Genomic DNA, 16135 nt, shown 5'->3' on the forward strand with positions numbered 1-16135 from the left:
CGACAGGGCACCGCTGCGATAGACAATCGATTTTTTAACATATTAATATCTGATGAAATTCCAACCCTCCAGACAAAGGAAAACCGCGCGGGTAGGTACTCTTGGAATTGTAACTCCAATATTCACACGCTATAGCTGCGATTAAAAATGAAGGAAGTACAATTAGATCTTTTCTTAGCAAATGATATTTCAGAGTGTACTTTTGAGTGTCGTTCAATAAGGGTGGCCTACGTTAACGTTAAGTTCTTAAGATCAACTGTTTGGTTGGTACATTCCCAACTTGGGCATTTTCTTTTAGCTGGACCGAAATGTCGAAATGTTAGAAGAACTTTAGGAGTAGGAGCTTTTTTTGGTGTTGTTCTTACAGATTTGTATAATTACCATCCCTCGAATCCTTGGATATCCGCCTTCCTTCTCTCTTATTAAGTGCAGCAGGTCACGCAGTTTGCGTACCTAGTTCGTTTGTAAATCAATTTAATTTAAGTGGTTTTATTCGTGTTTTTTATATCATGGCTTACGAGTTCATTAGAAATAGTAAGTAATTCGTGACTTGCATTGATGAAGACTACATTATCGCGATGTATTTTTTATTTATTTTATTTTAATGTCTTTATGTCCGACATAATTTGTAATATTACGTAATAGATCAATAATTATAAAGTAAAACGCCCGCGTTGTCATCTTGACCGCCGTGTCTTTATAATACTCCTTCACGAAGTAATGAATATTTATAATTTAATAATCTTTGGAAAAACGAATTTGGGTTCGTTATTTAATGTTGAAAATCCCCCAGATACCTATGTCACTCAAGATCAGAATTTTTCTAGCCCGGAGGAGTTTTGGAAATAGTTCTACAAAATCGAAAAATGATATCCTAATATCTATCTAGGTGAAGTCACACGTTCCATCATTCTATTTGTTGAGGTTGCACTCCCACCATTTTTTGAGCAATGGAATCAATAAAAATGGCGAAAGTGCATAGATATTTTTTTTTTCGTTTTACATTTTCACTTATAATTGCACAAGAGGTTTGTATTTTACCGAGTAAATTTGGGTTGTTTAGGTAATAAAAATCTGTTGCCTAGTAATTAGACGAGAAAAACTGTCAACTAATAAAAATGCGACACCGCAGGTGGAGCATTTTTAGGTTGACAGTTTTTCGAGTCCAATTGCTAAAAGGAAACAGATTTGAATTGCCACAACCCAAATTTACTCGGTTTAAATACAAACCTCGAGTGTAATTCGGCAGGACAATTTAACGAACAAGAAATTCACCAAATTAATCAATTATTGACAGACGTCAAACTAGTCATATGGGAAAGGGTAATGCGATAATTGGTTCGAAAATGAATAAGTGAAAAAACCACTAGTGCATTTGTCGCTGGAAAAGTTGCAGGTAACTTTTGCCGCTGTCAAAGTGACAATTTCACTGCGGCTTATGCGATTTTTTATACATGAGTTGAATTGTCCGTATAAAACGCTAATTTCATATGTAAGGACCTTCGCAAATCAACTACACTAAATCAATTTTGTATCAAAAATAGAAGTAATGTCATTTACCAGTCATTCATTACATCTTCTCCAGCGCTTATTTGCATACATCTTGAAGAAACTGATTAATTAAGGGGTCCGTAGATGCTTTGCAGCCCAACCTTAGTACCGTACAGAACTACTGTATATTCAAAACCTTAAATTATAGTAATCTTATCTTCTCGATTTTTCAATAAGCCATAATATAGTATTCTGCGAAGTAAATCAATCACCAAAACCAGCAATCCTTTAAAGAAGGTTACAGAAGAGGCGAAAGGAGAAATAAGAAGTTGAGGGATGAAATGGGAGAAAAGACAAGATGGAAGAGCAGTGGCAAAAGGAAAAAGAAGGAATGATGGCAAAGATCGCAAAACAAAAAGAAGAAAACGATAAAATAAAAGGAAGTGAGTGAGGAGCAAACAATAAAAGAAGTGGAGATAATACATGGAAAAAGGAGAAAAAACAAGAGGAACGGTTGGAAAAAAGTTACATGAAAAAGGAGTTATCTATACGATATAACGAAGAGAGAAAGTAGATGGGGGAGAAATTAGCGGACAGGAGGTGGTCAAAACCGAGAACAAGAGCTATGGATATACGCTATAGATACGGCAAGGAAGAAATTGAATAACTAAATGGAATATCGAAAGGTAGTTGTGAGAAGAGGCGAATAAAGGAAGTGGAAGTGGTATACTGTAGAAAACTCAAATGGGAATTAGAAGAGCGAGAGGAGAAGAAGAAAAAGAACAAGTCATGGGCGTGATTTGACTTGACTGTCAGCGTTTCATGTTAGTAAAGAAAAAATTTAGAAAATGTTCCAAGAGGGAAAAATGTCTATTTTTATTTATTATGTTTGTCTAAACATCTCGAAGAGACAATGTGCATGAAAAGGAAAAAGTGAAGGAACAGACGAAAAAGTAATGCTAACATAGGAAAACAGATGAAGAGAATGATGAGAAAGACGATGAAATAAATGTTGAGAAACCGAAAATAGTTGGGATTTTAAATGTGAAAGAATACGATAAGATAATTTAGATCCGTGGCATACGCGAACCATACTGGCAACAGGATGCTGGGAAAAACCAAAGAATCCTAATCCTCATAAAGGATGGCAAAATTTGGAAAGCGCGAAATGGTAGCATGAAGAAAGCAGAAACAATCCAACATTCATGCGCGGACGTTAGCAATAGAGGAAAAACAGAGAAAGAAAATGATGAGAAGAACTGAGACATACCTGGAGAAATTCATAGGAAAACAAACGATCTGATAGCGAAGTTGATACCGAATAATAGCAAAGTTCAGATGTGAAAATGAATGAGGTGGAAATGAAAGAGAGAGAAGAACAAGAAAATGCAGGCTATGTGGTGAAAAAGAGGAGAATATAAACCATTTCATGCAAGAAAGCCGAGACGTAGAAAAAAACGAAAGAAACAGGAAAGAAACACGAGAGGATGAAGAATGTATTAAGAAATTATACAATAAAACCCGATAGTGTCAGAGGGGGATTTCGATTGAGGGAGCCTGGGGGAGCGCCGATTGCATAAACAAGCGAGTTCTAAGGAACCAACCTACGAAAATCCGGAATCTCTAGGTACCGCAGTTTTCGAGTAAGCGTTTCAGAAGAATGCACATAAAACATGATGTCGAAATTGAGTTAAAAAAAAACAGAAAAGGAAAGGAGCCAACGGGAACAGCGAGATGGGGGTAGGAGCACGATTCAGGATTTCCGGAAAGAGGAAAAGATAGATAAGTGGAATATTATCTAGTTTTTTTTTACGTTTGTCCAACATGTATATGTATACTCCGACGCTTATATAATGTTTTAGCGAACGGCGCAAATAAACAAATGGATCTATATCAGAAAATTTTGCCTAAGTTGAATTTACAACATTGTTTAGGGTGCGTTTTTATTGAAGGGCATGAACTCGTACGACACGGAGTTAAAGGAAATATTCTGTTCTTCAACTGGAATTAGAGAGGATTTACTAGAATAGCATGTTGAACAAGCTAAATAATATTCCCGTGCTTTTTTCTGCGTAGATATCTATATAATTTCATGAATGGAAATACGTTATTATGACTTAGCATTTCTTGGTTGGTAAATTAAACATTTACATTTACTAAAACGCGACGTGAATTTGTTACATACTCTCAAAAATTGTGACAGTAAATGCGTGACGTGTGAAGAAGTAACACTCCAATTAAAATCATCAACGTGTTATTTCTCCCGTTCGACACCACCCCTTCTCGTTTTCTAACATTCAAGGTAACATAAAACTGTTCCCTACTGGTTAGAAATATTCTGTTCTAATAGTAAATATTTGATTGCTATTAAATGGTAAATATTTAATCTGAAAAGCGCTCTGAAAATTTAATCCTTACCAGATGACCTATCCCCACTCTTCTCTCTTTAAAGGTTGTCATTCATTACTATAAAGTACCATATCAGTAGCAATCAACTCGTCTATGAAGCAAACACCTGCACAATGCTTTGCTAGTGAATGTCGATTCGTAGTCGAACACAAAATCTCGCATTTGTACTCTTTCCAAAATTACGCCTAATTCAAATTTTCTTACAATCGCTATTGAAAACATCCAGAAAAATGGGCAAGATGAAGTACCCCGCCAAAATTATGATAGGTTGCGGTTCTGTGTTTGTTATAATTGTAATTTTTGGGTTTATACTAATGCCAATCTTGCTGAAGAGTAAAATTAAATCTGTAAGTTTGACATCTGTGGAGACGTCAATACACTAAATTGAAATTTTTTAGAATCTAACGTTAAAACCAGGAGGCGACGTAAGGGGGTTGTATACTAAAGTGCCTTTTGCAATTGACTTTAAAGTTTACATGTTTAACATTACAAATCCAGTAGATGTTGCCAATGGCGATACACCAGTTTTGGATGAAATTGGACCTTATTACTTTGAGTAAGTACACCTATGTGTTTGTGAATTTTTTGTCGTACATCTAGCACTCTAAAAAGTAAAAGCTAAAAGTAAAAGCAAGAGTTAGCACCCTTGTTATGTTAACGAAAATTTATTGGTCGGTTTCAGCGTTAATTATCAAATACCTTAACAGAAAAATCATCCCAAACTTTTCCAAATTTCCTGGCAGTCAGTAACGAGTTGCACACATTTTTGTTTCTTGAGCTTTAATAACGAACTATAGCTTTGTGTTATGCGAATTCACTTAAACAACTAGGCACTTTTCTTGGTTTAATGGGGGCGATTCTACTTTTTTTGAGTCCGTTTCCTGGGAATTGTGCGGCCCAAGAAAATTGCCTTGCAAAACATTTATATTAAACGAATCTCTCTAACGTTGAAAGACTCAAAAATTGTTCTTTAATTATGTTCGTTTTCAATACAAAAATACGTCCACAGACGACGACAGACGCACACAATTTTTACACAAAGTTTATAGAGCACTTAACTAAAAATCATGTGAAAGTCAATTAGGGCAACTAAGAAAAAGAAATTTATACGTTATGTGCTCTGTTGTTTCCTCGACGAATGAATCTTTTGCCCAAGTGTCTTACAGGATGAATTGAAAAACCGCTTTAGGCCGAATTCATTACCTTTTGAGCTGTACAACATTATTATTTTTATTGTTTTGTTTCGTATGTATGCTCAATAAACATTATTATTATTATTTAAAAAAAAATTAATTAATTGTAAGGATAAACCGGCGGACTGACAAAACGTTTATAGATTCATTTTTTTTAAATGCAAATAGACACCAAGATAGCGAATTGGGGGTAACATTTTCATTCAAAGAGTACGTTGACATTTACGTACGAGGGAAAATATTTAAGCATTCTATCGGGATATGAAAGAAAAGGAACTTAAGGAAAAAAATGGGTTCTTTAAACTTGGAGAAAAGGTAGTAGTCGCAGGGCTTTGTAGGGTGGATGTCTTAATTCAGTCATCAAAAACTTTAAGTATCGCAATAAATAAACGTAGAACACGTTGTTTTAAATGAAACATATTTTACTGTAATTGTCATCGTTTTTAGGTGGATTAAGTTAGCACCCCTAAATCGGCACCCGAATTTGTTACACCGCTAAAGTATTGTGTTCATTTGTGCGCCGATACTCAAGTTTTGTGCGCCTTTGGTTTGGAGAAATTTAAAATTTCTACAAAGGGGCTTGAAACCTATGTCATAACTCAAATAATAAATGAACTGTGTACCTTAGTTGTGACAATTTGAAAACTAACCACCCCCATGTCTTACTAAATAAAAGAGATATTTTAAAAAATCAAAATCCGTTTCGGTAATTCGGAGGGGGAATCACCATGACATAGTTGGCGACGCACCCCCTCCAACCCCTGACCCCCCATGTGTGATACGTCGTTGGAAAGCTCTGAAAAAATGCTTTCCAACCATACCAAATAGCATTACATTAGGTTATAACGTGCAAATAAAAAAATAAACTAATATGATACCATTGTTTCAATAATCGTTCCCATGGATCTTAAGCTACGCTTAAGCTATGCTCGGGTTAAAGTTGTCGGTGAAAACAGTCATAAGTGGCGTAAGAGATTTATTTTTTGTGAAGCCAAAGCAACAATATTTAAATTAATTAGTATGACTTAATTTGTCTCAACGATGGAAGACAACCCATAATTGAAGCAAGAATATTAGTAAAATTAATTATTTTTGCATTTTAATCAAATAGGCTCATGGAACTTTTTTATTCAACTTGATAATTCATTATTCGTTGATGTAAACGAACAAAAAATCTTAAATTGCAACTATTTACCTAAAGAAATTCAATGTAAATGTAAAGTCATATGCAACCCCCTTCTTCAATATTGATATTTATTTGATATTATTTTTGGGTTTGTCTTATCGCTATGAATAACTTTCACATTAAAAGTTTTTCATAACTGAGAAGTGTGTTTTGTTATATTAATCTGACACTTTTTTCCCAAATTGTCTACACGAACTTTTAATTATACGTCTTTCGCTATAGAAACCGTTGCACGTCATTGATTTGTGTATCAATTTTAGACATATGCTGCAACACTGCAACATGTACAAAAAAAAACAAGTGTGCGAAATCTATAGAAAACTTGTCTGAAATTGATTCATAAATCAATGACGTGCACCGGTTTTTATAGCGAAAGACGTATAGCACATTGCACCAGGTAAAAAAATCGGAAAAACAATATGTATGAATCCTCGCAACAATATATCAGGTTATGAGAAAATGTCGCACTGCTTGTTTAGGATTAAAATTTTTCTGCATCCATCGATTGCTACGGAGAGAAGGAGAATAAACTCGCTCAAGCAAGCTTTCGCTATGAGTTAGACATCGATGCAGAGTTTTCCTACATTCAAATTTGCGAATAAGTAACGACGTTGACATATTTTAATCTTTTTTTTTCACATAGTTGATCCTTTGAAATGAAAAAGATACATATTTCAACTCTCCATGGTCCGGTTGTACCATGTCAGGTTAAACTTCAGTTTGGTTTAACCGACAGATTTGGAGAAATACGATTGGCCAACTTGTGAGTATTAGCCAATCAAATCCTTTAACACACAATTCAATTATTAACTGAAGTTTAAACTGACATTATACTATGCGATCAAAAATGAGTTGCTGTCGAGTCACCTTTCGAATTTTTGTTTACATGGGAATTCGTATTTAACTTTAACTTCCAAAGGCGACTCGACAGCAGCTCATTTTTGATCGCCCATTACAACCGAGCCTAAGACATACGATACTAACATTGTGCTATGGACTGTTAGTGAAACATGTTTGATTTTATCCTTTGACTTCGCTTCAGGCATGCAATCACGCTCAAACTAGTAATCCTCGATAGCTTTATTACAAGATAGCGAAAACAGATTTGAAAAAAGGTCGTTTTTCCCGTAATCGTGGACACCGACAGGACGAACAGACTGACATGATACAATTTTAAGGTCATACTACGCACAACCTAAAAAAATCTGGGGCATCCCCATTATAAAAGCGTAGTGTCGGACAACTTCCGGTAAAACCACAAGTGGTATACAACTGAAATTATGATACATAATTAGTTACCATAACAGAACCGATTTTTTATACTATCGAACTCATTGTGATTTTCATCACGTTTTAAGAAGTACACGCAAACGAATTATGAAATGAGGGAGGACACACCATCGGTAAAGTGGGGTTTTAGAGGCTTCTCGTTGGGTGCTTACCAGAATCAATTGAAAATATTCGCTTTTGATTTTTGTAATTTAATTGATTCGTCACTTTTTTGTCATGGTGGATTGGACTGTGCACTTTTATTCATGTCTTATTGAAAATTTGGAGATGAAAGAAATGTTGTCTGTTTAAATCACAATTTGGAGCTAGCGTAGCATCACGAGTTTACAAGGGAAATGTGAGTTAGTTTAAATTTATGATAATGTTGCGGTGCTTTCATGTTGCAAAATAAAACAGTTCATCGATCATCGAGTTTGCATTCAAAATACAAAAAAGTCGTTTTATATTGTACCTTGCGGAATCGGGACGTTTTGAAATCGTGCCAACTTATAAGGAATTACTAAAACGGAGCATGATTGTAATACAAGTTGAGCAGCCAGCAAATATTTCATAAAAATGTACTTATACCTAATTGATTTGATATCTGATTTGTCCAAAAGCGTTTTAACTTTACATGTAATCGTATAATTTACTTTCGGTTCAATTTTGTTATGAATTATAAGTTGTACGAGACAATAAAAGACTCCAATGAAACTGAGCACTCTATTTAGTGGCAATTACCATACATAAATAAGATTCTTCTTTTTCCAACTTTTTCCAAGAGGTATGATTTAGGTAACATTAAGTCCACTTTTTTTCAGAACCAACAAAAAGTTATAGCCTTTCAATTGTATCTACTTACCAAATTATTCATAGCTTATTGAATTTTTCAGGTTCATTAATTATATTAGAATGAAACTTATTAACTCTGCGGGATATTAGTTCATTTAACCTAAAAGAAAAATTATGGTCGTTTACTAAGATTGCTACCACACATAAACATTTCCCTCTTTTTCACGAGAGATATCATTTAAGTATCATTAAGTACACACTTTCGTTCCCAGAACAAATAAAAAAAACTTATAACTTTCATTGTAGTTACCAAATTATTCATAACTTATTGAGTTTTTCATGTTTTTTTATAACAGAATAAATACGCCTTTTAAAATTCATTAGCTCTGCGGCAGTTCAGATTACTTACCTAAAAGAAAAGTGTTAATTGTATACAAAGCAATTAAAAAGTTCCTGAACAATCGATTATCTGCGTTATTTATGAAGCAATTTTTTTAATAGTTGGTGTGCTTATATATAACAAATATTAAATACATTTAATAGCCATCTTTTTTTGGACTTCCGGTTTACTTGCAGCAAATCGCAAGTATTTTTTTAATTTTTTATCTCTAGTAGTAGTTGTTCTTATGTAGTTTGCGCGATCGGTCATTTCTGACTATTTACCATGGGTGTTTCCATGACAGTACGTAGAATTTACCAGTTGCTATGATTCCGACGACGCCAAAATTACTTACCGATCTAAAAACAGAACAGCAAAAATACTTACCGACGCCTTTTTAAAAATCAACAGTCTTACATTACATTTAATCTTTAATTATTGTTAGGTACATTAAACGTACAATTTGTGCTGTTGTTTCCTATAGCAAGACGCTCATAAAGTCATAAACTACATCAGACACATGCACATTTTTATGAAATTATTTCAATTTTGACATTTAAACTGGTTACCTAGTGATGTACACCATACCACTTTGATCATTTCGATTTATTCTGCTCGTTAATTTCTTAGTGCATATTTATATTGGTTGGATAATTTTAATTTCGATCGCGCAAAAAATGTTATAAGCACGTCGAACGTTAAGGGTTACCGTTCTCAGACAATAATTGTCTTCGAACGGTAAAGTCCCTTACCGTTTCCATACTTAATATACTATTTTATCCTGTGTCCGATAATACTAAAATATACAAGGCGTTGCGTTTAAAAACAAAAGTTAAGGATATTTCCGGATAAACTGGAAGACGATAGAAGAAGACATTCCGATTATTAAATGCATTAATATTATTTGTTATATACAACATTAACCATTAAAAAAATTGCTTCATAAATAACGGAGATAATTCCGGGACTTTCACTTAACAACCAAAAAGCTAAGAATATGAATTAGAAAGCCTCATGAACCAATATTTCTGAGGCTCTTTACCTAGACAAATAGGTCAGTAATAGGTGGCGATTTGCGCAAAATTGAATATTAATTTCGAAGATACCACTTGTGTCAAAATGGCGACACATTTTATATTTTAGACAAGCTAATAATTCGGAGCTGTATCATTATCTCTGGTAATGCTACTCTACTCCATCAAAACTATTGTTAAAACTGAACAGTGTTATAACTTTATGTAATGCAAAAATGTTACCTGCAATACCCTTCCTACAAAAATGTAACAGTAATAATTTTTCTGGAGGCACGGTTTCGAGAAAGTGCTGCAAAGTTTCTAGAATGTTGATAGAAGAATTCTATTTCTAAAAAAGTTTACAAGGAAGGTTTTTATTCAGTTTTGTAGACTACCAATAAAGTAAAGTAAACCTTCTTCTCAAGTTTCAAAAAGATTAATTTTAAGGAGTTTCCTGGACATATTCCTCCTAAGAATATTTCTAAAAAAGTTTGTAAGATTTCTGAAATCCAAACAAGGTTTCAATGAGGATATGTTTTTCAAGAAGATTTTTAGGACTCCCAAGCTGATTTCTAGTATTTTGAGTATTATTATTTTTTTAATTCATTATGAAGGAATTGGGGAATGCATCTGCACCCTCACTCCCCACATGGGTCTAGTGTGGAGATAGTGTGGGACTTGCACCCACTAAACCCCTTCTCCTTTTCTGAATAGAGGCGGCGCGGCGCGGGTATCACAGCTGTATTCTTCCGTTTCGCTCTGGTGCGCCGTTTAGCTTCGCCCGTCTTTTTCTCGAGTGCTAATTATTGCACTGCAAAACTCTTCCACTAAATTTCTATTGGGGTTCGTTTTTACACATTGTCCTAAATGTGTTGTTAAACAAAGTTATCGTGCACACGGACAGACATACGTACAGACGGACGGACGGATAAATTATAAACGATATCGAGGGTCGTTACTAACTGCGGGCACTTATACTAATTTTGGAGATATGTATTCCAACAATAAAGTTTAATCACCTTTTGTTCACTAACGACGATATATCTATACCCAAAAATAACGCAGCGCGTTTAGTTAATCTGTCCTTGACCGAATACGACATTACTGCAATGAATACTTCACGCATACTAAGCGACATGTTAGTATTCCCTAAATGCATTATTATATACATTTCACGAGTACTTGCTAACAGCGAACTACATAGGTACCAAAATAGATTTTTAGCACTTAAAACACAGTTGTCAATAATAAAGAAGCTTAAACTATTATACAGTAACTATGTTTTTAGAGAATGGAAGGAGAAGGTTGAATTAATTGACAACGAAGCTGAAGATGAACTAACTTACAAACAAAGGATTACATGGGTATTCAGAAAAGACCTATCAAAGCCAGGACTGACCGGAGAGGAGATTGTTACAATGGGACACCCGATGATGATTGTAAGCTTCATCTGTTCCACCAACCAGTCGTTAAGTATGTATTTCAGGCGATGCCGGTACTACTCGCCAGAGAGAAACCCGCAATGCTGAACTTGATTAACAAGGCCATTAATGCGATTTTCCGAAATCCACCGTATCCGTTTGTTACTGCGCCAGTAATGGACATTCTTTTTAGAGGAGTGGTAATCAATTGCTCCGTAACCGATTTTTCGGGAAAAGCCGTTTGTACACAGCTTCGTACGGAGGCGAAAGATTTGCATCACGTATCAGACACGATTTTTAAATTCTCATTCTTTGGAATGGTAAGTAACGGTATAGGTGGGAATAGCTTTAATCGTGTTTTCGCAGCGTAATGGAACAATTGACCAGAATACACTCACTGTTAAAAGAGGAATAAAAAAATCGCACGACGTTGGTAAGGTTACAGCTTATAATGGCGCTAAGGAGATGTCCGTTTGGCCTACGAAAGAATGCAACCAATACGTGGGTACAGATTCCACTATTTTCCCACCTTTGATGACAAGAGAAGAAGGTGTCGCAGCTTATGCACCAGACTTATGCAGGTATGGCTGTAAAAATTAACATCCTAGTATTTCATCTTAACTTTCCAGATCACTTATTGCTACTTTCGAAAAAGAGCAAATGTATCGTGGTATTAAAGTAAATCGATACATAGCTACGTTTGGGGATATGTCCACAGACGAGCGTTTCAAGTGTTACTGCCCCGCGAATGCGTCTTGTTGGAAACAAGGGTTGCACGATTTAACCAAGTGCGTAGGCGCCCCAATTGTTGCATCCATGCCCCACTTTTACGACGCCGATCCCATGTACGTAAATATGGTACGCGGATTACATCCAAACGAACCCGATCACGGCATCTCTTTGGTTTTTGAATTGGTAACGTTTTTTCAACCAAGTGTATTAGTTAAACACGTCATTTTCAGATGACGGGGACCCCAGTTTCGGGTAAAAAACGATTGCAGTTCAATTTGCCCTTAGAGCCCATTGAAAAGGTCGCCGTAATGAAAAAAGTTCCAACCGCTCTGCTACCGCTCTTATGGGTTGAAGAGGTATACTTCCACTGACAGATTTCTTTTACTAATAGATGTGTACAGGGTGCAGACCTACCGGACGATTTCGCCAAGCAACTGGTTGGAATTTTTAAAATGCTGAAGATCGTTAAAATTGTCAAGGTTTTAATACTGATCCTGTCACTGGTAGGAATTGGTGTCGGCGCATTCTTACATTACAAGAATAGAGATTCTATGTCTGTCACCAAAGCCGTAAAACCGATGGAGAAAGATACACAGAAAAATATTAGCACAGTTAGCTCGGCTCAAAATGAAACGTATGACAAATATTAAATAAATCGTTTTATATCTAAAACTATTGTTGTGCCTTTCACATATAATTGTATTGATTTCATTGGAATATTTTCAAGATAATGTGATAACTATCACCAGTTAGAAGGTAGCGACGTGATTAGGAATTGCACCTCAGTCGTTATTGTTTTTACATATATATCTGATACACTTACTAGTGTATAAAGTTAAGATCGCAAATGCATTTGATATTTGTGAAAAACTACAAACTGTGATGTTTAAGATGTGCAGAATAATGTAAGGTGCATTAGAAATTCTAATGAGTTTCTTATGCCTAACAAGTTGTTATGAAGTTTATACAAATTTTTGTTCAACTCTCACCAGTGCCTAAACTACATAGTAGATTAAATAAATTATTTACACTGTTTTCCGGTGTATTCATTCCACTTTAACATTAATACCTCCTATCCGAATATATCGAGAATGACTTTTTTTACGGTAATCCAATACATTAATGCAAGCAGCAGCTGATTGAAAAAAAAGCGTACTGAATTGGCAGTCTCTTATGCAATCAATTGTAAATTATGCAGTACCTCGTTTATAATTCGAGTCCACACACACAATTGTGTTTCGAGTCAGGGTTTGCAAGATAAGGTCAACTGTACCTTAGAAATAAGTTATTTACAAGTTGGAAACAGAAGATTCGTTGAAAGCTCGTTTCATAATGTTAAATTCGGTTAGAGACGCTCTTAAATAAACTAATATAATCCGCCACCTGCTGGTAACGTTACCATCTTCGTATAATGCAATATTACTGCACTCGAAAGTGCGGAACCAGCAAAATTAGCCTTAAAAATTTTAAGGATCAATAAAATTATTGGATCAAGAAATGAAGGGGATGATTAATACATAAATAAATCAGCAGTACCAGCAATGCAAACATAACATTTTTCTGTTTATACGACACCTTCCTAGCGAAATAATATTTTAAATGCACAGAAATGACTACCTCCAACGCTTTAGAGCATAAAAACACCAGCACTTCCGTTGAAAACCAGAAAACCAAATTAGGTACTGCAAATACAATGTTTATACGCTCTAATGTTTTCCACGTTATATTTTCTCCAAATTATAACCGTAGTGTTATGATCCAGCAAATATATTTGCTATAAATTGAACAAAAGCATTGTTTACAAAACAAATTTTTATACAGTATTAGCTGTAAGTTATTAGTCTTAAGCAAATTATTCAATTGCCAGCATAAATGTAGTAACGAAAAGATTTGCTTTTAACAAGTTTGTCACAGCTGACTTGCTAACCTCTGAATTTTTTGCGCCAGCAGGTTCATCACACTTGAGTCAATTTATTCTAATTAATTAATTAATTAAGACGCAAACAATAAATTATGTTTAATTTACCCTGCTGATACCTTTATTTTAGATTACTCAGAGTTCTTATTAAAAACCGCCTTATCAAATCTAAAGAGTCAACTGTAAATCAAGAATTAAATGGGGTAGAGTGCCAAGAGAGTGTGAAAAGGCTGAAAGAAGAGAAACGGATAAAAAATAAAAAAATAGTAAGGCTTCAAAAGAAAGTGGAATAGAAGTAAAGAAAAGAGCCTCAATGAAGAAAGGAATGACAGAGAAACTGTAAAGAAGATGTCAACCTGACAAGAAAAGAGAGTGTGAAGCGTTGTTGAAGTTGAGAGAAACCAAGCGCCAAGGTGGTGTAAAGAAAAGGAAAAGGGGAAACGAATGAGTACATGCGAAGGAAGGATGCAATGGCAGAGGCGTGAGAGACACCGAAAGGAGTAACGAGGCGTGAATAAATGAAGCGTGGCGAAATGGTCGAGAAGAAAGGAGGGGTAAATGCCGGAGTTGTAACTTGGAAGTAATCTCGAAGATAACGTGTAGGCGGGAAGAAGTGGGAAAACCATGTCAGCACGAGTCATGAAGCTGTATAGAATGGGTGGAGGAAGGAACTGTGCAAAAGCCAGTAAGAAAACGTAAATGTGCTGTGAATGTGGCGTACAGAGGGGTGAATAGGTGTGAAGAAATCATAAAGAAGGAAGTGTGAAGAAGACGGGAAAGATATAGGATACTTATTTAAAGGATACAGCAGTCCACCGTAAAAAACTACTAGTGGGCCAGAAAATCCACACTTTGTAACACACAAAGCAAGAAAACGAACATTCATCTTGCCCCAAACCAAACCATAGGTTGCACAAGGAAAGGTGAATGTCTCAAACATTGGAACATGCGGATTTCATACAGGGGATTTACGATAATTCAATCGGTTTAACCGGGTTGGTAGATTTTGCTATGGCTACAATTATTGCGACAATTGTTTCTATGGTGATTTCTACCAACCCGGTTGAAACGGGTGCATTATCGTAAATCCCCACAGATACCTATCAGAATCTAATTAATACTTCCCATAATAAAACTAAAGCAGCCTGGAATATCATTTCATTCTCTCAAGGTAACTCGCGTGTGCTACGCGTGTAGCAAAAATATTACTCTTCTTGAGGAAGGTAATATGTTAGACGATCCTAAAGAAATAGCCGATAAATTCAATAAAAGATTCGTAAATGGTCCTCAGGAAATTGTAAACTCCATGCAATCCAATAATCTAAGTTATACCGGATGTAAATTCAACAACATAAAATCTGTCACAAATAGTATGTGTGCTCTTCCTTTCACCACCGATGAACTATTACTCGTCCTAAATAAAATAAAATCAAAGAAAACATCAGGACCAGATGATATCCCTACAAATTTGTTGAAATCTATCGCACCAATAATAATTTTTCCGTTAACGTTTCTAATTAATCTATCTTTTGCTCAAGGTATTTTTCCCGCTCAATTAAAAATGTCTATAGTTCATCCAATCCACAAGAAAGGTTCAACGCATGATGGTAACAACTATAGACCTATATCTGTCAGTCCGGTGCTGTCAAAAGTCTTCGAGTATGCTATGCTCGATAGATTAACCGGTCATTTACATAAAAATAATATCATAACAAACCGACAACACGGATTTCGTACCGGATATTCTACTATGTCCGCCATAAACTCATTTCTCAGCGACGTAATTTCTCACCTTGAAAATAAGCGACATGTAATAGGAATTTTTTGTGACCTAACAAAGCTTTTGACTGTGTCAACCATAAAGTCTTGATTGAAAAATTAGAGTTTTATGGAATCCGGGGTGTAGTCTCGGAATGGTTCCTATCCTACTTATCGGGAAGATCTCAGTATGTAGAAATAAAGTGCAAATCCAATTCCAAGATCACAAAGTTCTCATCGTGCCTATTGCCGATGAACATTGGCGTACCACAGGGCTCGATTTTAGGGCCAATCCTGTTTCTTTTATTTCTCAACGATATTGTTTTCATTTTGAACCCTGTAATCATGTATGCGGATGACACTACTGCAATAGTTTCCTGTAAAACTATTCTTGACCTACATCAACGGGCAAGTGGAATTCTATCGACGCTTCAAGGGTGGTTTAATTTTAACAAACTTCATTTAAACAATAGCAAAACGTACTGCACTTTATTTTCTTCTATTTCTCCCACCACCGATGTATCCCTTCTTGCTAATGTTCCAGTGCAACAATCAGGGAAATACCTGGGAATGT

The 16135-nt window shown here is 35.4% G+C and overlaps 1 protein-coding gene across 1 annotated transcript; it reads left to right on the top strand.

Annotated features, from left to right (window-relative positions):
* Nucleotides 1–3895: 3895 nt before the first annotated feature.
* LOC116168667 (sensory neuron membrane protein 1-like) lies at nt 3896–12920 on the top strand. The gene is made up of 8 exons (XM_031484609.1): nt 3896–4247; nt 4299–4456; nt 11021–11171; nt 11219–11473; nt 11520–11734; nt 11783–12068; nt 12116–12241; nt 12287–12920. Exons 1-8 carry the CDS (start codon nt 4029–4031, stop codon nt 12533–12535), a joined length of 1659 nt encoding a protein of 552 aa, XP_031340469.1. The 5' UTR covers nt 3896–4028; the 3' UTR covers nt 12536–12920.
* Nucleotides 12921–16135: the final 3215 nt, after the last annotated feature.

The sequence above is a fragment of the Photinus pyralis genome, unplaced genomic scaffold (genome assembly GCF_008802855.1).
Source record: "Photinus pyralis isolate 1611_PpyrPB1 unplaced genomic scaffold, Ppyr1.3 Ppyr1.4_LG4, whole genome shotgun sequence".
In the NCBI taxonomy this organism is placed as follows: Eukaryota; Metazoa; Arthropoda; class Insecta; order Coleoptera; family Lampyridae; genus Photinus; species Photinus pyralis.